The 27,518-nt window shown below is 43.8% G+C and overlaps 1 protein-coding gene across 1 annotated transcript in view; it reads left to right on the forward strand.

The window, feature by feature from the left end:
• Positions 1-27,518, forward strand: part of STON2 (stonin 2) — a 126,764-nt gene that overhangs the window by 35,100 nt on the left and 64,146 nt on the right. Inside the window, exon 4 of the mRNA XM_054715848.1 lies at positions 14,971-15,168. Within this exon, the coding sequence (XP_054571823.1) occupies positions 14,971-15,168 (198 nt within the window). The remainder of the gene's footprint in view (positions 1-14,970; positions 15,169-27,518) is intronic.

Below are 27,518 nucleotides of genomic sequence, written 5' to 3' on the forward strand. Positions count from 1 at the left end.
CACCAGTTAAATATGGATATGTTTATGTCCCAAACCTCTTGAATCCAAATCTTCTAGAGGGGCACTGTCTTTAGTGCTAAGTACCTGATTTTGTGGGATTTCAATGGCTGGAAGCTGCACTGAAGAGGTTGGCAAAGCCAGAGGAGTTGCTAGTCCTCACCTAGTAACCTGGCTGCAAGGGTGACTGGATAACCTTGGTAACAAATTACTACCAACCTAGTGGCTTAAACAGCACAGGGTTATTATTTTACAGTTCTGTAGCTCAGAAGACCAACCTGGACGCCACTCGGCTAAAATCCAGGTGTTGTCAGGCCAGCATTCTTTTCAGGAGGCGCTCGGGCAGAATGGGTTTCCTTGCACTTTCCAGCTGCTAGCAGCCACCCACATTCCTTGACATGTGCCCCAGGCTCTGTCTCAGGAGCTAGCAGGGCTGCATCTCTCTGCGCCTTTGTTCTGTGCACCTCTCTATAAGTGACTCCTGCCTCTCTCTGCATTTTAAGACCCTTGTGATTACCTTGGGCCCCCAGAATCATCCTGGATAACTTCCCCATCTCAAAGTTCCTTTTGCTGTATAAGGTGTCCTACTCACAGGTTCTGGTTATTAGGTGCGGGCATCATTTGTGGGGGGCATTATTTTGTCTGCCACAGAGAAGAGCAAAAAAGCAAGGCTGATAAGTTTTTCTGTTGGTAAATGTTTTGCTCGTTTCAATTTTTTAAAAACAATTCCTTTGTTTTTCAGACATGCCTTTAACACCAGTAAAAACAATTTTAGGAAAAGATGAAGCATAATTCTACCATGTAATAAACACTTCCACTTTTACGGACCGATTTGCCCATTAATGTATGCGTTTTCCTATTTAAGTGTTGGATTTCTCTTGTTGGTGAGAAAGCCTCTGCCCTAAAAGCAGCAAGGATGAAGTGACAGGTCCAGACAGGCTTCCCCGTCTAGCTGGAGGGAGGCAGTAACCTTTTCTAACACCTGACGCTGGCGAGACAAGGGGCTGATGAAGCACTTATAAATGTGGCGAAAGTTCCTGAGTGCTGGGCAGTGAATCAATGCACAGTATGTTTCTTATTTTTAGTAAGATAACGTGTACTGAGTGCTTACTCTCCCAGGCACTACGCTCAAAGCTTTGTACTCCTTACCACAATCATGTGAGGAAGGTATTAATATTATATTCATATTACACATGAGGAGACTGATAAGACAGTGGTTTTGGAAGTTGCCCAAGGCTTTGCTGGGAATTGTCAGAAGAAAGCTTCCGACACAGGCAGGCAGGCCCCAGGATCTCAGAACAGCCTAGGCATGTCCAGTGGTACATTCCGTGGATCTGCCTGCCCAGCTGTAGTTTCCTCTGCTCCCTCATTCCTGGGAGGCTGGGAGGTGAGGGAGGGATGGGGTGGTATTTCTCCACTCATTTGCCCTAAAATGGTCATTGATTATATGCACGGCGTTCAGATTCTTTCACATCTTGTTCATTCATACCTGGTCTTTAGCCTTAAATATTGCTCAGAACTATTTATATGACAATTTGCTTCAATTCTTCACCACTTATTTTTGCAAACTAACTGGGGACAACCATAACTATGTTGCCCCCATTTGACTGAGGATCCTAGCCTGTTAACAGATAATGTGATGGATAGTGTTAAAAGCTTATGGCCCTGGCTGGGTGCTCAAATGATTGAAGTGTGTTCCTTGCATCAAAAGTGTTGTGAGTTCGATTCCCATTCAGGGCACATACCTGGTTGTGGGTTCAATCCCTGGTCAGGGCGAGTACAGGAGGCAACTAATTGATGTTTCTGTCTCTATCTCTCTCTTCCTTTCTCTCTTTCTAAAATAAAAAAACAAGCATATCTTCAGGTGAGGATTAAAAAACAAAACAAAAACCTTATCCTTTAAGGCAGCAGTTCTCAAAGTGTAGTCTATAGATCCAGGGAGATTCTGAAGACCCTTTCAGGGGGTCTATGGAGTCAGAGTGATTTTTATAATAACTCTAAGATGTTATTTACCTTTTTCACTGTATTGGCATTGGCATTGATGGTACAAAATTAATGGTGAGTAAAACTTCTGGCACTGTGTACGTTCTTAAAAAAGTCAATCTCACTTAATATTCTTGATGAAGTAGTACAAATTCTTAATTTTATTAAATCATGATTCTTAAGTATATCTCTTTAATATTATCTGTGACAGGTTGGGAAATATGCATACAATACTTCTCCATATCAAAGTATAATGGTTGTCTTAAAGAAAAATGGTTACCTAGAAAAATAATTGGGTTTAAAAATTTTTCAATTAAAGAAATAAATTTAAAAAGTTAAAATTATTTTTAAATGTTTATAATGAAAACTAGAGGCCCGGTGCATGAAATTAGTGCATGGCGGGGGTGTCCCTCAGCCTGGCCTGCACCCTCTCCAATCTGGGACCCCTCAGAGGATATCTGACTGCTGGTTTAGGCCTGCCCTCCCCTGTCAGCCTGATCGCCCCCAACTGCTCTCCCCTGCCAGCCTGATCGCCCCCAACTGCCCTCCCCTGCTGGCCTGATTGCCCACTAATTGCTTGCTCCCCTGCCGGCCTGATCACCCCTAACTGCTTGCCCCTCCTGCTGGCCTGATCACCCCTAACTGCCTCTGCCTCGGCCCCTGCCACCGTGGCTTTGTCCAGAAGGAAGCCAGACATCCGGAAGATGTTCGGTCAACCCGGTCTAATTAGCATATTACCCTTTTATTAGTATAGATAATGCAAAAAAAGTCCTTGAATAAAATATTAATATTTTAAAGACAGATCCCCCAACACTTGCATGACTGCACACACATCTCATACTAATCCCAGCACTAGTTGTAATAAGACATGTTTTGCATGTCTCCATTTGCTTGTAATTCTCCCCCAGAACTCTTACTCAGTTTTGCCCCAGATCAGTAGTGCCCACTTGGAAAAAAACTGGGGGTGAGGGGACAGCTTATATAGAATGAGTGACTGGTGTTTTTTAGTCTAATCTGACAATATAGAAACGAACTATCAGTTTCTCATTTACCCATTCTAAAAGTGCTTCTCTTAGCTTATGAATTTATATCAATCAAATCCTGGATCTATATTGGGCTAAGCTTCAGTATATCAAGTAAAAATTTTGTTGGTATGGATAAGACATGAATGAATTGGAATTGAGTAAGCAAGATATTTGATCTGTTGTATTTAACATGCAGAAATTGAACCTACGGAGAATGGTGGAATGTGTAGGTGTGTCTCCATGCATAGCAGGTAGTGAAGTTCAGCCAGAAAAAAGGGCTCCATGGGAAGAGTTTTGGCTTCAGCCATTTTCCCAGTCACCTAAGTATCACTAGAACAAACAGACTTTTTTCTATAAGATAGTTGCAATTTCCATTTCATTCCTCATGTCCCATTTGCCTGTATTAAATGCCCAGCACTCCTGATAAACCAGAGGTCTCTGTGTCAGGAGAAAGGGAAAATGTATGTCTTGGATCCATCCTATACAGCTTCTCTGTGAATATCCTTATATGAGAAGATTATGATCTTGGCCTAAGAGAAATAGGTGGGAGGACCAAAAAAGAGAATCAATGAGAACAATTAGCGCTGTTCCTAGTCTGGAGTTCCAGAAGCAGAAAGTGGAGCCTTACTTAGCCAGCTGTTCCATGCCTTAACATCTGGCTTGCAAAGAGAAGTTAGGAAAGAAAGAACACACATACACACACACACACACACAGGTGAAGAAATGTTTTTCTGGGATGCTCCTCTTCTTCCCCCAGTTCCCATGCCTTCACTTCTCCCAGTTTTTCAGGCAGATGAAGCACACACACACACAAAGAATTTATCCTTTAAGCTGTGCCACCTAAGAATAAAGCCTGGGGAGCATTGGATTTCAGCCTGGAATGGGAATGTACTATTGGCCCTAATTAAAATGCAAGGAGGCTGTAGGCATGGTGGAGTTAGGGACAAAGAGACTGTCATTAGTGTTAAATCTCTTATTTTTGTGGCATTTAAATACCAGAAGCTGAGCTGGGAGCTAAAGGAAGCCAGGGAGTTGCTAGTCCCCACCCTAGTGACCTGGCTACTTAGTTTATTGTTCACTGAAGCATACCAAGGTCGATTGTATAACCTGGAACTACAGCTGGTGGGGAAAACAACTCCAGAAATGCTTACATCCATCAAGGGAACAAGTTTCTTTTGGATTTCAACTAGGGCAGTGATTTGCAGTGAATTGAGTGCCATTGTGGTTGGTCTGGGGAAAAAGAGATACAGCTCTCCCTTAGAAAAAAAATATTAATAAAAGCAGTTTAGTGACAAAGCCTTTCTATAACCATATGCATAGGAAAGACAACTGGCATCAACTCCTTGGACCTGAGGACACTAGTATGAGAGGGCACATAAAATCATGCCCCTTGAATCTTCTGTAAACATTGTTTTCTCCCTTTCCTGAAATTTGGTTAGGCCAACTTTGGGATTCATATCTCTTTGGCTTAAGAAGACCACTTCGGCTCAGACTATGTTGATAAATATTATCTTTAGAAAGATTTTTATTAGAGTTAGAAGTGTCAAATACTTAAGACTTAAATCAGCCACAAGAAGACTGTTCACATCTCCAGTGTGAAGATGCCATATGATCAATCTGCATTACATGGTGAAAAATATAGAGAAATTTAACTGAAAACTCATTTGCTGAATCTTGAACTAAATGCATAGCTATTCTGTTAAACCCCGAGCAGAATGAAAGTGTTTTGAAAAGTGCGCTTCTGGTGAATCTGTTCAAGTAAAAAGGGAATCTTTATATTGTTTTCTAAAAAAAACTTTGAAATGAACTTCTACTCGGGTAGTATTTTATTCACATCGGGGCCTTTAGCTATAGTGTTTCTGAGTTTTCCTAGTTGTAAAAAGTTTTCCTAGCTTAGTATTTTGCCTTCTCTGGCTTTAAAATTCCATTGTGCACCAGGAAGACTGTAGTGGTCATTCTTTACAAAGATTCTCTCAGAGCAAAGACTGATTTTATGTATTTTTTTGCATTATACAAGTGTGTGTGTGTGTGTGTGTGTGTGTGTGTGTGTGTGCGCGCGCGCTTAGATTATGTTTGCAAATGCATGCAGACAAATTGACTGGAAGAGCAAAGTTCATCCTCAAAATTAAAAAAAAAAATTAAGGCGTTATTATCAGCATGAGGCTTCCTGTTCACTTGTCACGCTTTGCACTGACCTTCCTCTGCGGACATGGCCATTTGGTAGCAAGGCCAAGGCTGAATTGGACCCATTATGCAGATCCTGCAGGATATGCATAGTTACAAACATAAAAAAACCTTTTATTTCCGGAACGTTTGTCCCTCAGCCCAAGCCATATACTTGTATTCCCTTGTGCTTCAAATGTCTTCCCCAAAGACTTGGGCTAAGGCCTTCCCATTGTGTCTGGGGAAGCTCATTATCTGGGACCAGAGAAAGAGCCACTTGTTTGGGGAGGACCAGGGATGATGTCAGCCATTCAAGAGGGAGGCAGGGGGACAGCTGAGAGACTTAATCCCGGGGAAGTCTAGCCCAGCCCAGCGGGTAAGTTCTATTATGTTTTTCATTCTGCCATTGGGGGCGAGTGGTGGGTGGGGGTGGAGTAAGATCCCAGACCCTTGGTGACTGTAGCTGTGGCCCACTGCATTTGGCATGCATATGTATATCCCTCCTCAACAGGGGAGGTCTTCTTTTCCTTTAATACCTTGAATTGTTCTTCTCCACTTTTTAACGTAATTCGTGACCTTTCCAGAATCCATCTCAGACAGGGATGTCCTCGGGAATGAGTTTTGACAGAGCCCTTCTTCCTCAGGGCCCTCTCCACTGGGCTCCACGCTGCTCTAATCGCCACCTCTCTTGCTGTTCCCAGCAAGCTCTTTTCTGTTCTTGCTGTTCCCTGTATCCCTTAGAGCTCTTCCACATTTTCACTCAGAGCTCTGCTCAAGCATTTCCTCCCAGCTTTTCCCCGCTTTAAATGTGTACACCCATGTCTCTACCCAAAACTAGGTTATATATTTGTTTCTTTGGTTATTGTCACTCTTCCCCAGTAGAGAGAAGGGACTTTATCTACCTCATCCACACTCTGTCCCAGACTATGGTGCATGGAACTTAGTAGGTGCTCACTTAGCATTTGTTGAATTAATGAATGAAAAATGAAAGATGTACTATATGAAACCTGCTATGGAATGACTAAGTGACTGCTGTTTATGGGGCCAATGAGCTGTTAGGTTGAAGAATGGCTTCCTCAATAAAGTGAAAATTTTTTTTTAACAAAGTAGGTAAAGAAAATAGGCCAGTCTCTTCCTCATCATGCCCTTTTCTTATCAGCTGACTAGACTATTATCATCAGTTTTTGATTTTCCATTGTTATACATACAATGCATATACATACATATATATACATAAACATGCCACATACATGTACACAGAGACATAGCATCTACACATAAAATAACATACACATACATATGCACACACATATGTACATATATGCACAGTGGGGCAAAACAGGTTTACAGTTGTTTGCATGGAAAATAATATAATAACTCATAAATAATAATAGAAGAATAAACTATTTCTCAAACTCACAACTGTAAACCTACTTTTGCCCCATCCCGTATGTGTATAAACACACGCATACTTTTCCTGGGGGCTGCCTTAAAAAACACACTTAAAACTGTCCATTATATTTTTGTTGGATTTGAAGGTACCATCATGTCATGGGGGAACAGGGGTCTCTCAATGATGGATTTTTACAGCTACCTAAAAGGGACCTTGAAATATTTCACTAGAATGTCAATATTATCCTTTTCCAGAGACTGTGCTAGCTCACCCAGGTGGGCCTTGTGGCCTGTCTGACCCCCTGTGTGGGACACAACACAGTACACTAGGCAAGCACGCATTCATTAACTAGCTCATTCATGCAACAAATATTTAGGTGCTGGGAAAGCAATTATGAGAAAGTTGGCCACAGTCCCTGCTCTCTCCAAGCTGAGGCTGCCGAATGGTTGGGCAATCTGTTACCAGTGAAGCCTTGTGGGGTGAGAGGAGTCCCTCCGAGCCAGTCCTGGGACAGCCGCTCCTCGTTGCCAGCAGTGAAATCGCAGGGGAGTCACACAGAAAGACCATGATTTGATCTGTTTTGGATTCATGGATAGGCATGTTTATAGTGTTGGAAATATATAGCTCTAGTGAGTAGGCATCAAAGTGTACATAAAGGACATGACATCAAAATGCATGTAAGTATTAAAAATGTTCATCTACCCAGGATCCCAAAGGAGAAAGAGAAAGAGAAGTAATGTATTTGCTGTATTGGTGAAGCTGACAACTTGTACATTTATTATTCATTCATTCAACCAATGGTGCCTTGAGCCCCACTGTGAGCCAGTCACTGTTCAAGTCACTGGGGATATGAGGAATATTCCTGCCCCGTGGAGCATGCGTTCGGTTGGGGGAGCCATTCCAGAAACACGATAAAGAAGTAGACAATGTAAGTGTGTTAGGTAATGTGGAACGTGGGAAGGAGAAAAAAAATAAGGTCCAAAAGGGGGCTGCGTGAGGGACAGTGTGAAATTTTACAGAGGGCCAGGGAGTGTCTCTCTCTGCTGCAACTTTTGAGTGAAGACTTTAAATTGAGGAAGGAGCCTTCCAGGCGGAAGAAACTGCAAGTGAGGAAGGAACTAACTACAAGTGACCAGTCTCTGAGGGACACCATGTTCCTGGGGTGTGACGGCAGTGGAGGCAACAGGGCGGGGGGGCGGGGGTTTGCGGGGGGGGGGGGCGGGGGAGAGAAGAGAAGGAGACAGGCAGAGTCCTGGGGCTCAGACCACACACCTCAGAGGGCACGGTGAGGACTTTTCACGTTTACTGTGGGTGAGATGGGGAACCAGTGGAGGGTTGGAGCACTTAAGTTTGAACAGATAATTCTATTAAGACTGTGGCTGAGGCCCTAACCTGTTTGGCTCAGTGGATAGAGCGTTGGCCCAGACTGAAGAGTTCCAGGTGCAATTCTGGCCAAGGGCATGTACCTTGGTTGTGGACTCGATCCCTAGAAGGGGGCATGCAGGAGGCAGCTGATCGATGTTTCTAACTCTCTATCCTTCTCCCTTCCTCTCTGTAAAATCAATGAAATATATTTTTAAAAAAAGAAGAGAAAGAAAGGTGTGGCTGAGGACAAGTGAAGAAGCAGAAAGACCAGATGGGAGGCATTTGCAAAAGAGCCAGGCAGGAGAGGATGGTGGCTGGCACCAGGCTGGTAGCTGGGAGATGGTGGGAAGGGATAGGATTTCAGACATGTTCTGGAGGTGGGACTCGTGGAAGTTGTGATGGACCGAATGTGAGAAGACTTAGGGAGGACTGGAAGGTTTCAATCTGAGAACCTGAAAGGATGAAGGAGCTGGTGTGGAGGGGATCGCAGGAACAAAGTTTTGGACACGGAAAGTTAGGTCCAAATGGAGATTTCAAGGATTTTGTCTGGAAATGATAACAACTCCTGAGTTCTGTTTGAGTACTGCTTTTGTGCTGAGCACTTCTCCAGGTTTTTTGTCATTATTAACCTAATCCCCTTAGGAGGTGCGTACCGTTTTTAGCCCCATTTTACAGGTTAACAGGCAGAAGAACAGACGGATTAAGTAACCTGCCCCAGGCTATCGGGCCAGATTCAAGCTCCTTGTACATACCCCATAGGAGAGGGAGAGGCAGATTTCTATGTTTCATCCCCTTTTTTCTTGCGGGATGGATGGGGCCGGGAAGCACTGGGATGAGGGCAACCTGCTGCTACCAAAGGCCCACCCCGGGGAGAAGCGTTCAGGCTCAGGACTTCAACTCTTTTGTTGCCTGAGGCCATTCAGTCCAGAACCTAAATAGAAGGATTCATCCAAGATTGCTAAGTGGATAATTAAGGTTCATTAGACCAAATGAGAACAGTCTGTGAGATGTAGGGACTGCGCCTCTCCCAGCTGCATTACTCTATGTTTCTCTTTCAAGGGAAATATTAAAATGTTATCTAAGAAATGTAAAGATCTAATGCGAAAATGTAAATAATTGGAATAGCTTTCTTTCTAAGTCATTGGAGTCTTTTGATATGTGGTTTTAATAAACCTTAACTATTTTAAGGAACATATTTTAAATGTATATTAAATTTTTATTTTTTAATAAAAGAAACCTATTTTAAATGTATATTAAATTATAAAGAACAATAGTTCAACCCATCACCCAGTTTAATAAATAGAATTTTGTCATCACCCTCTTTCCTCCCTCCGCATCACCACTTTTCTGTTCTGGGTTTTGCGTTAATAATCGCATTACTTAAGATTTTTAACAGCTATACTCCCTACACATGTATTAAGAATGATATAATTGAATTTCACCTGTTTTTGAACTTTATATAAATGAAATAATACTGTATGTATTATTTCATGGCTTGCTTTTTTAACACAACATTCTGTAAGATTTTTTTATGTTTTTACCTGTAATGATAGTTCCCTTAGTTTTCATTGCTGTGAATTCCATTATATTAATATCCCACAGTTCATTTTTCTGTTCTATTATTGGTGGATATTTGAGTTGTTTCTACTTTTCTGGGAATTAAGAATGTGCTTCTTTGAGCATTCCTTTTGTGTGTTTTTTTCTGGAAAGATTCTAAACATAAACTCTGGTGAACATGTGTAAGTGGTTCTCTTGTATAAAAAAGTTGGAGGGGCCCTAGCCAGTTTGGTTCAGTGGATAGAGTGTTGGCCTGGGGTTCGATTCCAGTCAAGGGCACGTACCTTGGTTGCAGGCTTCTCCCTGACCTGGGCCCTGGTCAGGGCTCGTGCAGGAGGCAAGCAATCGATATGTTTCTCTCACATTGATATTCCTCTCTGTTTTTCCCTCACTCTTCCTAAGGAAAAAAAAAAATCTTTGGGTAAGGATTAACAACAACAACAAAAAGTTGGAGGGGAATTACTGTGCTGTAGGGTATGCTTATCTTCAATTTTATCAGATAACACCAATTTATTTCCCATCAGCCATCCTATATAATAAAAGGCTAATATGCAAATTGTCCCCTCTGGATTTCAACCAAGAGACTGGGAGTTTGATCGCTTGCTATGATGTACGCTGACCACCAGGGGGTGGCATGGAACATGGTGGGCGACCAGCAGCAGCGGCAGGGTGTTGAGGGAGCGAGGGAAGGAGGGGATGGGGAGGATGGGAGGCGGGGAACCTGTTGGGCCCTGATTGATGGCCAGGCCTAGGGACCCTACCTGTGCACGAATTTCATGCACCAGGCCTCTAGTATATATAAAAGAGGCTTCAGCCTCACTTGCTCTCTTACACTTGGAATTGTCACTTCTATTTTTGTCATGGGGAGGTAAGGAGATAGAAAAGGGAGATAAGGAGAATGGTATTTCATGTGGTTTTAATTTGCATTTCTTAGATTACTAATGAGGTTGAGCATCTATTTTTTTCCATTTGGATTTTTTCATAAAATGCCTATTCAAGTATATTCTTGTTGGGGCTTCTCCCTTTTGTCTTGCTGATTTCTAGGAGTTTCTTGTGGATTTAATGAATGGCAGATATTATCTCCTACCCTGTGGGTGGTCTTTTCACTCTCTTTATGGTGCCTTTTTAGTTCTTGTTATTAATCCTCACCCATTTTTTCCACTCATTTTTTTTTTTTATAGAGAGTGGGAGGGAGAGACAGAAGAAGGGGAGAGAAAGAGAGGGAGATGGAGAGGGAGAGAGAGAGAGAGAGAGAGAGAGAGAGAGAGAGAGAGAGAGAGAGAGAGAGAGAAAGACATCGATGTGAGACACATGGATTGATTGCCTCATGCATGCATGCACCCTATCAGGGCCTGGGATCTAACCAGCAACCCAGGTACATGCTCTTGACCAGAAATTGAACCTTCGACCCTTCATTGCATGGGTCAATGCTCTAACCACAGAGCCACACCAACCAAGGCTATGGTGCCTTTTGGTGAAAACAAGTTCTTAATTTTAATGATATGAAATTTTTTTTTTATGCTTAGTGCTTTCTGAGTCTTGGTAAAGAAAATCCCTATCCTGAAGTCATGAGCATATTTAGCTGTATGTCTTCTAAAATATTTCTTGTGTAGCCTTCCACACTTTGACTTTCAGTCCACTTAGAATTGATTTCTCTATAGTGTGAAGTAGGAATCAAAACTTTTTCATACAGTATTTCCCCAGTATTATTTCTATTATTTTATTGTTTTAAATATGTATATTTTTAAAATTCTATTTCATTCATACCTAATAGCATGATGCTGCTCATTAATATGAGGGGGAAAAAAACAAACACTAGGATTTTGATTGAGGGTGCAATAAATCTATAAACCAATTTGAGAAGAATTAACATCTTCACAACATTAAATCTTTCAATCCCTAAATATAGTATATTTCTCCATTTAGGTCTTCTCTATGGTCTATTAATAAACTTAGAATTATCTCCGGAGGCCTTGTACATATTTTGTTAGATTTATTACTATGTATGCTTCATATTTTTAGTTGCTATTATAAATGCTATTTTGTTTCATTTTCTAAACATTTCTTGCTGTTTTTCAGAAATACAATTCATTTATATATACATATTAGTACCTTGTTAGAATTATTACTTTGGTCATTTATCAGTAGGGTCTTTTGGTTATTTTATGTACACAAAAATATTATCTGCATATAATGAAAGTTTTGGGGAGCTCCAGTGGCTCAATCTGTTAGCGCCCGGTACTTATAATGAAAGTTTTGGGTTGTTCTTTATTTTACTCCTTCTCACTTCCTGCCTTATTGCATAGGCTCTGACCACAAATATGATATTGAATTGAAGGGAATGGGCACCGTCATCTTGATCTGGATTTTCTATTTTTAAAATATGTTTTTATTTTTTCAGGGAGAGGGAGAGAGAGATAGAAACATCATTGATGAGAGAGAATCATCAATCGGCTGCCTCCTGAACACCCCCTACTGATGTGTCTTCTGTAAACAGCAATTTGGATTTCATTTGTTTAGTCAGCCTGACGGACTTCCTTTTAGTTGGAATATTTATTTCATTTATGTTTATTATCAAATACTGATACGTTTTCTTTCTGTCATCTTATGTTTCTTTCTCATTTTTTTCTTTCTCTAAGATTAATTGACAGCCACTGAATTGGTTTCTCTTGTTGTTGGGAAAACGATCATCGGCCTAATCATCATTTCTTTGAAAGTAACCTAAAATCTTCTCTTTGTCTTTCTTCTTATATAGTTTTAAAAAAAATCCTTATGCCAGGATATGTTTATTGATTTGGGAGGGAGGGAGAGTGGAAGGGAGGTAGGGAGGGAGAGAGAGAGCGAGAGCGAGAGCGAGAGCGAGAGAGAGAGAGAGAGAGAGAGAGAGAGAGAAACATCAATCAGTTGCCTCTTGAACATGCCCTGACCGGGAATCAAACCCTTTGGTGCACAATGATGCTCCAACCAACTGAGCCACCTGGCCAGGGCTTATAGTTTTGATGTCCACTAGTAGAGTTGTTTTGCTTACCCTGTCTGTAAATACCTTGGGATTTCTAATATGACAGGTAAAATTTTTAATAAATTCTTAGCCAGCATTTTCCCAAATATTGCCACTGCGAACGAGGGAAGATTTAATATTTAAACCCCTGAACAAAGGAGTTCTCGCAGCTCTGTCTCTTGCTGCTCGCACCTGACTCCTGGCTTACGGGGCTCTCAAGTTCTGTCCTTGCCCACGTGGCCCCCAGCCATGTAGACTGCACACAATAGACAGATGGACTGAATCTAACCTGATTCTACATCGAACTCCACACCCCCATGGAACGGAAACTCTGGACACTGGTCCTATTTTAGCTCCACTAAAGCCCCAGCTCCACATTTTTCAGGACTGGGTTAAGGGCATGGGACTTTACCAACCCGAGGAATGTAAGTCCCATTCCTGAGATTGAGAAATTTGATTAAGTCGAAATTGAAGAAGACACAAACGCAAGAGAAAAATCCACCATCTTCAAAATACTAAATGATCGAGCAGGAGAAGCAAGCAGGAGAATCGTAATGAGGCACACACTGCCACTATGTATTATATGTGCCACAAGCATTGCCTTCTTGTTTTACTTCTTTTAGCTGTTTAACTTTGTAAGATGCAAAGAGCTTGGATCAGTTTAAAGGATTGTGCTGCCCCGTTTCACATCAGAGAACTTCTGACAACGAAGGCCGCACCTGCCTCTCTCTCCCATCGGCCTGTCTGGCTGGCGGGGAAGGAAAAGAACTTGTGTGTTGGTGGAGGAAGAAGCTGGGTGGGACAACAGTGAAATCTGGAGTAAAAACCGACCTGTCCAAGGTGTCCTGCAGGCTGTAAAATGCAGTTTAATCAGAGTGCCTTTTTTTGTTGTTGCTCAAATGCTTTTAATTATTAGAATGCCCAATTTTTAAATATGCTAATTATAAGTTTTAAAACCTGGGGGGGGGGGGAAGGTGTGTTAACCTAGATACACAGAAATAATGGATAGGGCTTTCTTAAGGCAAAAGTAAACCTTTCACTAAAGTTATATTCCTGGGGTGTGACTATCCACCATGACCTGCCCAGTTAGGAATTTATGATCATCTCACCCTGTGAGATTACTTTCCATAGAGCCCCGTTTTTTCCATCCACAGTGGTGTTGAACCATGACAGAGAAAAAAAGCTACATGTTTCATAAATGCCTAAGAGAATACGGAGTAAACATTCTCTATAGTTTTGTATTTATACTATACCACAAATAGTACTACTTATTTTTTCTCCTCTCTTAAAATCTCAATTTTCTCTTCCTATTTTTTAACCCAACTCTGTAATTTTAATCCAGCCAGGAGAATTGACTCAGTCTTCTGGGTCAGCTACTTCACCTCCGAGTCCCTTTCTACTCTATAAAATAAGACCACTGCCTATTTCTCAGGATCGGTGGGGGATGAGCCACTTGTAAAGGTGGCTGACATTTCATGGGTACTCAGTAAACGCTTATTTCTTTTTTAATCTTCCTTTCTTATCCATACTCTTGTCAACACTTGTTTTCAATACTTCTCAGTAAATTTGCTATAATAGTCTTTTGCAACACCGTGGAGAAACCTAGTGGAAGCCAATGAACTAGACAAACTAGGAACTTGATTTGAAAACTTGGTTTTTACTTTATTATTTTTTGTTGTCAATATTACAGATGTTCCCCATTCCCCTCCCTCTTTTGTCCCCCTCCACCCAACTCCTGCCCCACCCCAGGCCTTCCCCACACTATTGCCTGTGTCCTTGGGTTATGTATATATGGTCTTAGAAAACTTCTAAAAAAGAAACTTTCTGAAGTGATTTTGAAAGACTGAATTTGGTGCTCATGGCTAAGGAGATAAAGCCCAGCCCTGTGCATTTTCCCCTTAGAGACATTTTTTCATTGTATCGCATGTCGGCAGCCCCGGTAAATGTCCAATTGCACATGTAACGATGTGCAGCGTCACCAGTTACAGTCCAACCAAGGCGTGCAGAGGCTATCGCATTCATATGCAAATACATGTATACTCCATATCCACTCTTATCCCTTGACCTGATGTAGACCTAATTTTGCAGTGTAAGTTGGTGAGTTATCTTGAGCTCGTTGGCCTGCCACTAAAAATGGACAAAATGTAAGGGTAAGGGTGAAACTGTAAGACTCGTGTAGTTTGGGTTTGAACGAAGCTGAAATCTAAGTTTAGAAATAAAAGTAGACCCTAAAGTCACTCATATTCTTTAGTAAGATTTTGTGTTTTGTTTTGAGGGTCGTGAGACCCCAGTTGTATCGATTTTGACACTGACTCACAATGGGGTCTCAGTTGCTGCTCAGTATCATGAGTGGTACTGCCTACATACTTCCTTGCCTTGTGCAGCTGTTGAGATTTCATAGGGTCTGAGCAACATCGAAGTAAGACAAGCTCTGAAGGAAAACAACAGTTATTTAAAATGTATGCTTTTGGTTTGTGGTCTGTCCCCAGGTCTACCATTGACCTTGCCCTGCTGGACATGCCCTTCCTTCAACTCGCTGGGGAGATGCCCTCTGACCTCCGAGAGCAGCTGGACCACGCACTCTGAAGACACCAGTAGTCCTAGTTGCGGCCCCTCGTACACAGACCTGCAGCTCATCAATGCGGAGGAGCAGATGAGTGGCAGGGCATCTAGGGCTGACTCTACAGGTAAGACGGAGCACCAAGCCACAGGGCTTTGCAAATCACTCTCGGTGACCTGTAGCCCTTCTTCAAATCTCTGTAGCCAGCTTTGTTTGCAGAATAAGGTCAGGCTTAACCATCCAGTCAAAATGCTAGACTCCTGAGTGATTCAAAATTGGGTTAGAAGAAAAGAAAACATACACAGATTGGCTGATTGGTTAGAAGATGATCAATATTTGGAAACCATTTGACAGTTTGTCTTTATTATTATTATTATTCTTTATTGTTTGAAGTATTACATATGTCTCCTTTTCCCCCCATTGACCTCTACCAGGTTGCTCTCACTCCCCAGCACATGCCCTCACTCTCCTACTGTCTGTGTCCATTGGTTATGCTTATATACATGCATACAAGTCCTTTGGTTGATCTCTTACCTCCATCCCCAGCCTTCCCTCTGAGGTTTGATGGTCTGTTCCATGCTTCTCTGTTTCTGAATCTATTTTTGTTCATCAATTTATGTTGTTCCACAAATGAGTGAGATCATGTGATGTTTATCTTTCTCTGACTGGCTTATTTCACTTAGCATAATGCTGTCCAGGTCCATCCATGCTATTGTGAATGGTAAGAGTTCCTTCTTTTTTACAGCAGCATGATATTCCATTGTGTAGATGTACCACAGTTTTTTAATCCACTCATCTGCTGGATTTAATCACAAATCTTAGCCATGGTGAATTGTGCTGCTATGAACATAGGGTGCATCTATCCTTTCTGATTGGTGTTTCTGATTTCTTGGGATATAGTCCTAGAAGTGGGATCTGGGTCAAATGGGTTTCATTTTTAATTTTTGAGGAAACTCCAAACTGTTTTCCACAGTGGCTGCACCAGTCTGCATTCCCAGCAGCAGTGCACGAGGGTTCCTTTTTCTCCACATCCTCGCCAGCCCTTGTTGTTTGTTGATTTGTTGACGATAGCCATCTTTTGACACAGCATGAATGGACCTGGAAATTATCATGCCAAGTGAAATAAGCCAGTCAATTCAATGAGTTTGGCATTACAATGGTACTGAAACCAAAGAAACAAGGCCCTGCTTCCTCTTAGGTCCAGCACCAGGGTGAGGCTTTGGGGGACACAGACACATGCCAGCAGGAACTGGATTGTCTGGCATCAGGGCAGGACCTCGGGGGTGGCTTTCTTCCAGATGCAGGTGCTCACAGGGATCATAGTTCCTATGCAGGGACCTCCCGGTTGCAGGGCTGACTCGACAGTATGTCTTAATGTGTTATTTTCCTGACGGTTTGGTACAAGTGCTGTTCTCTGTCAATTTCGCTTCTCCTTGGATAACAACTATTGGTAATATTCACAAAATTGAATCTTGCATCCTACCACCCGCACATATTCCCTCTTCAGCAAAAGGGAGGTAGATTTAAGCAGAGAAAAAGTAAACGTTGTGTGAAGTGGAATGAGAATCAGGACTCAGCCACTGTGTCTAGACTACAAATCATTTTGCAGTTATGTTTATTCTGTTGGGCCTGAGTTGAGCTATATACATTAGCATGCAGCATCCCGGGGTCTCATTGATTAAATTTCCAGTAGGTGTAGGATGGAATACCGGCTGGCTCCAAGGGTGGTAATATGGCCCGTCGGCAAGTGCCATATTACATGTTAGGGTTAGGACGGCATTGGAAACATGTGGTGTGTTCTTGGTGTTTTGGTTGTTGGGCCCAAGAGATTGTTTTCCTTTGAAAGGGATGGAGTTACTGGTAGTTTCTCTGTGGATGAAATTACCCAGTGTGTCCAATAATGTTTTTCCTTCTCAAATGTTGTTTAGGAATTTGTCTCTGAATCATTTTTCAAACTTGGGTAACATTCACCCTCATGCTGTGTACTATTGGGGGTTCTACAAAGAGAAAGGGTTCAAACATGCCCAGCTGGCGTGGCTCAGTGGTTGAGCATTGACCTTTGAACCAGGAGATCACGGTTCGATTCCCAGTGAGGGCACGTGCCAGGGTTGTGGACTTGATCCCCAGTGTGGGGTGTGCGGGAGGCAGCTGATCAATGATTTTCTCTCATTAATGTTTCTATCTCTCTATCCCTTCCTCACTGAATCAATCAATAAGTATACACACACACACACACACACACACACACACACACACAGTATATATACTAATAAAAGCCTAGGTGGTCCTTGCGCCCACACGCAATGCCCTTACATCATCACAAGATGGCCGCCACAAGATGGCCGGCAGGGGAGGGCAGTTGGGGGCAACCAGGCCAGCAGGGGAGGGCAGTTGGGGGCGATCGGGCTGGCAGAGGAACAGTTAGGCATCAATCAGGCCGGCAGGGGAGCAGTTAGGGGGCAATCAGGCTTGCAGGCAGAAGCGGTTAGGGGCAATCAGGCAGGCAGGCAGGTGAGTGGTTAGGAGCCAGCACTCCCGGATTGTGAGAAGGATGTCTGACTGCGGGATCAGGCCTAAACCGGCAGTTGGACATCCCCCAAGGGGTCCCAGATTGGAGAGAGTGCAGGCTGGGCTGAGAGACAGGCACCCCCCTCCCCCCATGCACAAATTTCATGCACCGGGCCTCTAGTGTGTGTGTGTGTGTGTGTGTGTGTGTGTGTGTGTGTGTGTGTGTGAAAGGGTTCAAACAGAATTTAGTTGGGTATTTGAAAAATTTGCAAAGAATTCTAGTTTAACACAGTCTCTCTCTCTTTTCATAAGCTACAGTTCTTTCTAGCATTTTGTTTTCACAGACATTCCCTCAGTTCTGCTTGATCCCCATGGCTGATGATCCGGTCAGTGGCTGATGATCTGGTCAGTGGCTGAAATATGCCCCCATGCCCCCATCTCCGCCATGGGGAGCATTTCCTGGTGGCAGGGCACTATCAGGAGCTGAGGCTGTGCTTCTCCTCCTCACTTCTCCATGCTCCTGACCTCCTTGCCAAGCCTTCCCGCAGAGGACGCAGATGATGTATTGGTTCAGGGCACACGGACTCTGGAGTGATCCTCAAGGATGCAATTTCTTCCCTCACCTGCCCCAGGGATCTCATTAGGTTAGAGAGGTGGAGAATGGGCTCCTCCCTGCAGGAAAAGTCAGCATGTCTCTGTTCAGGCTTTTTTCAGTGGCCTCTCTACTTACGTGAAAATTGCTTTAATACCTGAGGTTCCAGTGATGAAATCAGAGCCCTAGCCTGAACTGGACATTATTACTCTGTCTCCCAAGCTTTAATGGTCTCCAGTTATTTTAAGTATCTTTTCTGACAGGGTTACAATGGGCACTGAGAAAGCCTCCGCCCTGTTGTTTCAGTCCGGGTCCTGGCAGGAAGCAGATGGAGCCCTTGGAAGGGTTTATCTGATAAGAGTGTAATGACAGGACTGCTTACAGAGGCAGCAAGAGTTAGAATCATGGAAGAGGGGCTGCCCCACAGGGGCCAGAAACTCAAACACACATCGACTAGCAAAGTTAACTTGGATATGCAGGCTGTTGCTAAAGTGTTGGGAAACAAGAAAAAAAAAATATTTTGACAAACTTCCCTGGATTTACAAAGCCAGCTTTACTTTGTCTCAGGCTCTGTTATACCTCTGGCTATAAAAGGGACAGAGCCACTGTCAGAGACTTGGCGAGGTGGGGAGAGTGGGGAATCAATACCCAGATTTGTGCTGGTGCTTCCCATCAGCAGATCCAGCTGGAAGCCAAAGGGCCAGGAGACCTGGTGAGGCAGCCCACAGAGGTCAGCCACCAGGCCACAGAGCAGGTGGCGACAAGTATCAGTGGGCTTGGGGTCATGGGTGGTGGTGAGCAAATAGAGAATCGGCAACACTCTCTAATCCCCATCAGGAACTAAATGGCCCGTAGGCTGGGGTCGCTCCACAGCCACAGATGCAAAACCAGGACTAAAGAGTGATGAGTGATGCTCTCAGTTCTCTCCCAGGGCTACAGGGAGGCTGGAGGTGTGGCCTTGGGGCAACCACCCTCTCCTCAGAAGTAGAATAATCACAGCCAGGACTCACTGTGTACTGTGTGCCAGGTGTGTGCTATCTCTGGCCTTTACAACAATCCTGCAAGGCAGGTATCCTTCTCCCCATTTCCTAGGTCAGTGGTCGGCAAACCGCGGCTCGCGAGCCACATGCGACCGACACCCCCACTTCTTCTAACGCCACTTCTTTAAAATAGACTTGCCCAGGCCGAAAACCGACTTCTGTGCATGGGCCACAAAGTTTCAATCGCACTGTATGTGCGCACCCGCACGTGGTATTTTGTGGAAGAGCCACACTCAAGGGGCCAAAGAGCCGCATGTGGCTCGCGAGCCGTGGTTTGCCGACCACTGTCCTAGGTGATTCTGAGTCTTTGGAAGGTTAAGAAACTGGTCTAAGAGAATGTGACTAAGAAACGGACAAACCTGAAGTTCAATCCAAGTTCCAAAGCCTTTTCCAGTGGTTCCCAAATCTGGTGGTGTCCCCAGAATTATCATGGTTATCAGTTTGCTGTGTTACCTTTCAGACCTTCTGTAGAGATAGGTATTATAGAGAAAGAAAAAATAAAAAAATAAGTATAGTTGTTGTTGCCTTGGGGTTATTTTTAACCTGAATAGGATAAAAGGAATTTTAAAAAGATGAGTAGCAGGAAAGCTTGAGGAATAAGCTGATGTTTCCTTATCAGATATGAGTGTTTACAGATAACTGCTGTGTGCCCACAGTACTGTGTTATGTAAACAAGTTTCTAGGCACTGCTTTGTGGAAAGAAACACCCGATTCTTTAGTAAGGCAAGGGTCCAGGTGGGCCCAGGTGCTAGGGAGCGCCCCCATCTGCTTATGATGGAGCATCATCCTTTGTATCTCACCTCCACCTGTTCCTCCAGGCCCAGAGGTGGCCAGCGGTGTCTCCAGGGCCCTGGGAAAGGGAGAGGCCCTGAGGTGGGTGACCCGGAGAGCCCTCCCCCAGGCAGAGTGGACAGTCTGGATCAGGCGTCCTCAAACTACGGCCCGCGGGCTACATGCGGGTGTTTTTGCCGTTTTGTTTTTTTACTTCAAAATAAGTTATGTGCAGTGTGCATAGGAATTTGTTCATAGTTTTTTTTAAAACTATAGTCCGGCCCTCCAACGGTCTGAGGGACAGTGAACTAGCCCCCTGTTTAAAAAGTTTGAGGACCCCTGGTCTGGATGCTGCCGCAGCTGTGGAAACCCGATGAGGCTCTTCCTGAACACCCTGACCTGTGTGACCACGGTGGAGCCCTGGCTTTGAAAAGCCTTTAACCCATCCTGGATCCCAGGATAGAAGGTGGGTAGGGACAAACAAGGTTTAGGAGAATGACCATGTGTTTCAAAACCTCTGGCATTTATTCACCTGCCCAGTGGTGGGGAATTTATAAATGCTGTCAGCTGAGCTATTGAGAGCTTCAGAGAAATCCGGCACCAGGTCTGTGGCAGTGGCTCTGAGAGAGCTGTCCTTTGAGGCTGGATGGCTCTGTCAGGGTAAGCTGCACCCCCCTGAGGCTATGGAGCAGATCTCATCTGTCTGTCTCCTTCGGGCAATGCTCTCCCCAGAGCTGATTCCTCATCTGTGAAATGGGGCTGAGCATCCCTGTCCAGGTAGGGCGGCGTGTGTGCGCAGGTGCTTCGTACAGTGCTGAGTGCTGTAGGACTAAAAGAAAATCCCCAACTGAATAGCTCTGGGCCTCATTTCCCTGTGATATGGGACAGGATGATAGTTACTGCCTACCCCTTTCTTGTCCCAAAGAGGACTGGACTGTGGTGGGATGGGGTCCCAGAAGGGCTTTGCAGCTCTCAGCAGCGAGCCACAGGTCAATGCAGAGGCCTTCGGGGACTTCAGTGTGATTGGTTTCTGTGCTAACAGCTTGGGGGCCTTTGGGGAGAACTGCCTTAGGGAGACTTGTCATTATCTGTCCTTCTCTCCCCCCACCCCCCCTCCCCATGCCTTGGGGAGGGAAGTAGGGGGTGAAGAGTTGCTCCCTTGGCCCAGGTGTCCTGGGCTTTCCCTGATAGCAATGTGTGAGGAAGCCACCAGGCAGGTGCTCCGTGATTCATCTCCTGTGGAGAGGGATTACGGAGGCCCCGCCCAGCCTGTTTACCTTGGCCCATTGCTCTGAGCTGTTGCTCCTCATGGGGCGCAGGGAGCCACAGCCTCCTTCCTGCCATGGAGGCAGGAATTCTGCAGGCAGTTGGCAGCCCCACAGGGCCATCCGGATCCCAGCATAATTGTGGAGGGCAAGACTCTGTGATCAGCCCCCACTTTTTTCTCATTTCTCACCAAGGAGATAATTAGGAGGAGGCAGGCAAACAAATCCCCTCTCCTTGGCTAAGCCACAGGTGTGGGGCAGAGCTGGGAGCAGTGCTGATATTTGCTCTGGGCTTCAGCTCCCCAGAGCCAATGGCAGGAGGACTGGGAACAGGCAAGATTCCTAATGATACTTGCTTCGTCTTTCACCCCTATCTCCCAGGGTCCCCTTTCCCTAGCTGACAGGCCCACCCTGTCATACTGACAGCTGAGCAGCTCTGTGATGCCGCTAGTTTTATACGCATGGGTAAACAGCAAGAGGATGGAGGGAACAAAGATAAGCCTCTGCCTTTGAAGCCATTGCAACCAGGAAAGAGAGAGCACAGAAATGTTTGCAGTAGCTCAAGCAGCTGTTAAGTGGTGGGCTTCCATTTGGGTTTTTTTAAGCATAAGAAAAGTGAAGATTTAAGTGTGGGATGAGAATGCTCAGGCTGTCTGCATTAGTGAGGAATGACAAGGCTGGGTGAAGCACATAGCAGGTGTGTAATAATTGTCTGGTGAACGGATCCATGAATGAACGCAGTGAAGGTGCAGGTGGTGAGTCATCTGCATCGCAGACATTTGTGTCTCATTGGGTTAAGAGTCCAGCATTCCTCCCAAGTGTGTCCCATGGAGCAGTCCAAGAAAAGCCCGGATGCTGGGGGCCAGTGCATTAGGTCATATTGTGTCCCCTCTGTTGGAGATTCATAGCATCTATCAGCTTATTAAGGACTTTGAAAAGTCCTGAAATTATATGTATGTATATGTAGAATTTATACACATATGTGTATACGTATATTTATATGTGTATATATGTACTAATGTAAATTTAGTCTTTCTTTAACCCATACTGCCTATCTGGTCACCTAGTACAGAAACCCAAACACACATCAATTGGCCAAATTGACTTGGAAGTGCAGGCCATTGCTAAAGTGTTGGGAAACCAGAAAAAAGACATTTTGCCAAACTTTCCTGGATGTACAAAGCTAGCCTTACTTTGTCTCAGACTCTGTTGTACCTCTGGGCCTTTTTTTTTAAATTCTAGATTCAGCAGACCTAAGACTACATTTTCCCAAACTTTCTTTGAATCTAAACCCTCAGGTCTTAAAAACAAATATAGACCAGATGTTCTTGATTTATTTTCATTTAATTGATCACAGTGGAATTCTGCCAGAGCAGTAGGATATCCCCAGGGATTTTGGACTCATTTTTTCCCTCAGAAACAAGTGTTTATGCTGGGTAGAAAGACATGGACTTGAGAACCCAATTTTTGCAAGAAGAACTTTTTAGATTCTCAGAAGGTTTCTCCTGTCATTTATTATTGGTGAAGGGTGATGATATGAGAGCATCGCCCGGGCTGTATGCCTTTTTACAAGGTGTAGCATGTGTCTCTGCTGTCCTATTGTAATCCTACTGCAGCTGGAAGAGCTTTAGACAGACTCCGGGGCCAAAATTCCCAATAAACAGCAATTAGCATGTTTTTTGTGTTGTTGGTTTTTTTATTAATCCTCACCTGAGGATATTTTTCCATTGATTTTTAGACAGTGGAAGGGGGGATGGAGAGAAACATCAATGTGAGAAAGACACATCGATTGGTTGCCTTCTGCACATGCTCCGACCAGGGCTGGGGATCAAACCTACAACCCATGTATGTGCCTTTGACTGGGAATCGAACCCAAGACCCTTTGGTGCACAGACGTTCAAACCACTGACCCATGCTGGCCAGAGCAAGGCACTTTTGTATTTTATGATTATTTTTAACTTTGAGTATATTTTGCTTGAGAGACAAAAATAAGTTAACTTATTTAAAAAAATTCTTTCTCGCAGCTACAATCCTGAGTAGGTTCTCTCCTGAGTTTTACTCTAGGTTGTGGCCCCTGTACCATCTGTTCAGCCTTTGAGAGGCATGTTCTTTGCATGGAAGTCATCTCCCCATCAAACTCAGGGCCTCCAGGGCAACAGTGGGGTTTTCCAGTTTGCATTGTCCCTACAGTCTGGTCTCCAGCACCATGCCTGGGCCCGAGGAGGTGTCCAATGAACATTTTTAGTTATATTTCCTCTTTTGATCACATTACATCAGTATTATGCCCTTGCCTCCCACCTCAGAAAAAAAGAAAAGCTTGCCTCAAAATACCTTAATCCCAAGGACTCAAGTCTAGAAAGAGAGTTGAGATAAATAGAAAAGAGTTCCTTTGGTCATAATTTTTAATTATTCTGCTGAATGTTTTAAATGTAGGTCATCAAATTCCTCTGTGAAGGATGGGTTTTCCCACTTTAAGTAGCTTCCCAGGTGAGTTATCCAACATCACTGCTTTAAGTGAGATTAGGAATTGCTCACTGAAGCTCTCGTGCAAATCATTCAAGACCCAGCAAACTCAGGCTTCAGAAAGAATTCTGAGCTGTGCCTTTTTCTCGGTAAAAGATGTTAACTCTGACTCAACAAAGTATCAGCTGACAGAGGTGCCCAAACCGTAGTGGCTGGCAGAGTCCCCTCCCAGGTATTCATTGTCATTAGCCCTGAAACCTCTGGAAATAGATGTTTTCTTACTTGGTTTAGGATCACAGTGATTGGTTTGGAGTCACAGACCTTTAAAGTTAGAAGAAATGTAAGAGATTATTTAGTAGGATTTCTCCATTTTCCAGGTGAGGAAGCCGAGGCCTAGAGACTTTTAGCCACAGAGCCAGGCCTTGTAATTCCTTGGCCCTCACCCAGTGTGTGAATCATTTAAAAACCTGAGAGATTGGCCAGGCACAACTGGTTATTTTTCATTTCCTTCTTTTTGAACGTTTTCATCTTCTCCTCCCCATCCCCCACCAGCCCCCAATTAACCTTTTGCACTCGGATGTCGAGTGTGACTCGACACGGTTAGCATCGGTAGCAGCTCGAGAAAAAAGCAAGCGAGTGCAAAGAGTTAAACAATAGATCCTCTCTCTTGAGGATTCAGTTCACTTATGAAAAAGTCAAAAGCAGTGGAATCAATGGAGATGGAAACTCTCAGAGCCAAAAAAAAAAAACATTTAAAAAAATATATTTTGATTGATTTCAGAGATGAAGGGAGAGGAAAAGAGAGATAGAAACATCAATGATAACGGGGAATCCTTGATTGGCTGCCTCCTGCACGTTGGACTGAGCCTGCAACCCAGGCATGTGCCCTTGACTGGAATTGAACCTGGGACCCTTTGGTCCGCAGGCCAATGCTCTATCCACTGAGCCAAACCAGCGAGGGCAAAGAAAACTTTTTTTTTTTTTCCTTAATAATAAGTTTGCCACATCAGTGAGATGTGGTCCTAGAAAGTCTCTTGACTGAAGCGCATGTGTTTGAGATCAGACATTTCCTTTCCTGGCCCCAAAGCCTGTGGGGCAAGGTCTGGGTCTTTCTAATTCCCTTTGGGGGCTCTTACAATGAGCCACAGTCCATCTTCCTGCCATCTCTTCTCACCCACCTTCCTTTACCTTAGGGGCATCTCTTTCTTCCATGCTCAACTGCTTAGAGCTTTAAAAAGCTCCTCGTTAATGTTAGAGTAAATTTTTTCATGTTTGTTTCCAGGGAGAGAATGAGTTCACACAGGCCCTTGGGTCAGATGAGGAAACAGGTCACACAGCTGTAAAAGGGCAGCTGCCTGGTAGAATTCACATCTGCCATGGGTCTCAAGGACAAGTTCATGTTACCACCTCGGGGTTCATCTGGAAACACAAATCAGTGCTCTATGCAGGTTGCAAACATCAATGAGACGTCAGCCCTTTCCAATGGTAGCACCAAGGGTGCTCCGCCGCCTCTTTTGCGGTGAAATGGACACCTGACTTCCTTAGTCTCATGTGGAGTGCTGTGTGTATTAGTTTACTAGAGCTGCCCTAACAAAGAACCATAGATTGGGTTAAACGACAGAAATTTATTTCCTCACAGTCCTAGAGACTAGAAGTCCTAGATCAAGGTACGTGAGCGAAGTTGGTTTCTTTGGAGGCCTCTCTCCTGTTTCTTCACCCGGTCTTCTGGCCTTTGTGTGTCTCTGTGTCGTCATCGCTTCCTCTGATGACAGTCATACTGGGTTGGGGCCATCCTAATGACCTCGTTTTTAACTTCACAAACTCTCTAGAGACCCTGTCTCCAAATACAGTCACATACTCAGGCACTTGGGGTGAAGACGCAACATGTAAATTTTGAGGATACACAATTCAGCCCATAATACTAGACAAACACCACTTACTAGTAAAGCCCCCTCCTTCCCTGCACAGAACAGCCTCGCTGACACTAAACCATCTGTGTCACCTTTCTGGAGGCATCATTAGCGTGCCACTTGGTGTAGAGACTGGATCTGGGGTCTGATACTCCACGTTCAGCCTGCTTCCCACAGCTAGAGTCAGGAGAAAGGAGTCGTTCATGCTGGATAAACCCCTCGGTCAGCCTGTTCACCTGCTTATCTGCACAGTGGCCTGCTGGCTCACCAGGGGGCTGCTTTATCCTGCCGGACTCACTGGCTTACATGACAGTTCAAAAGTCACAAGAGAAGAAATGCAAAGAACTGATGTAAAAAGTTTATTAATTTCCATAATCAGCTGTGCAGATTAAACAATTATGCATATTAGCTTATTGGAGTTTAAAGGAATTAGACTGTGCAGTGTTGGTTGGAGAGTTGGGAATTTGCATGCAAGGACTGTGGAAAGACATTTCTAGAGGTCATTCTGGCCATCGGTGCCAGTTTAAATGTCACACGCTTAGACTGTTGCCTTATCCCCAGGAAATAATTAGACACATGCCTGTACGTGCAATGCAGCACTGTTTATATTAGCAAAAGCAAACAAACAAAACCAAAATGTCCAACCAAATATCAATTAAAATGGAATGCTATGCAGCCACGGCAAGTGCTCCCGTTATATTGTGAATTGAAAAAGGAAGGTTGCAGAATAACATGTATAATAGTTTTGCTATATTGGCCTACATATAGTTTTGTTACATTAGTGTGTGTGTGTGTGTGTGTGTGTGTGTGTGTGTGTGTGTGTGTGTAAGTACGTACATACATTTCTGTTCCTAAATATATTAAAAAAATTTTTAATAGACTGTATCCCAAGCAGCTAATATTGATTATCTTGAGGTAGTGGACTTCCATTCCTTACTACATTTATTTCTATAGGATATGAATTATTTATAATAATCATGGGATCCCTCTGAAACTCAGAAAAAATAATGAAACTATTTCCATTTAGAAAGAAATATGTTACATATGTTACTGGAGCTATTTTAAAATATTCTTTCATGTTAGATGTGTTTGTTTGCGGGCGGGCCTATTTGAGGGGTGGCTGCTGGCTATTTTGCTGTGGGTGGAGTGGGCTAGGCTTTTCTCCTTGAAAGAGCCACGTGCTTGTGTTTAACCTTGCACCGCACAATGCTAGGTGCCCATTCTCTGCAGGAAGTGGTGTGGTATAATGGAAAGCTCTAGTAATCTGAGTTGGACAGACCAGGGTCAGACACCAGCTCTGCTACTCCCTGCTCTGTGATACTGGGCAAATCATTTAACCTCAACGACCTTTAGTTTCCTCAACTGTAGAACGGAAATAATAAGGATCACCCTGAGCTTGCACATTTGTTTCCAGGGTTCTATGAGACCAGATACACGAAGTCCTGGAATATAATGAGTAGTAGCCATTAGGATGAGAGCAATATAATGTAGTTTTCATATTTTAGAGTTAGGATTTAGTCTATGGGAAGAAAAATTTTTAAAGTTGTGGAAAAAGAGCTAAATCAAATGCAGAGGAAGTTCTATTTTATGTTGTTGGCCAATTTTTATAACCCACCTTTACAGAAAGGCAGTGTCTTTCATTCTCTCAGTTTTCATTGACTGAAGGGTGGTCTCACTCGATGTGCTTTGTGAAACCACTTGTGTCTAAGGTATTTTTCTGCAGAATTGGAATCAGGAGGACAATTTTTCCCCAGGAGAGGGGGGGCGGGGGAACTGGGGAGGGGGAGGCAGCCACTGCCAGGTTCACTTTCACAAATTGCCTCCCCCTCCTCCTCTTCACGATTGGTTTGTTTGTACAAATTGGTCGCCTCAAGCAACACATTATTAGTTTGAGCCAGAATGTATCCCTGGAGACTTACTGTTTTCCC

The sequence above is a fragment of the Eptesicus fuscus genome, chromosome 5 (genome assembly GCF_027574615.1).
Source record: "Eptesicus fuscus isolate TK198812 chromosome 5, DD_ASM_mEF_20220401, whole genome shotgun sequence".
NCBI classification, from domain to species: domain Eukaryota; kingdom Metazoa; phylum Chordata; class Mammalia; order Chiroptera; family Vespertilionidae; genus Eptesicus; species Eptesicus fuscus.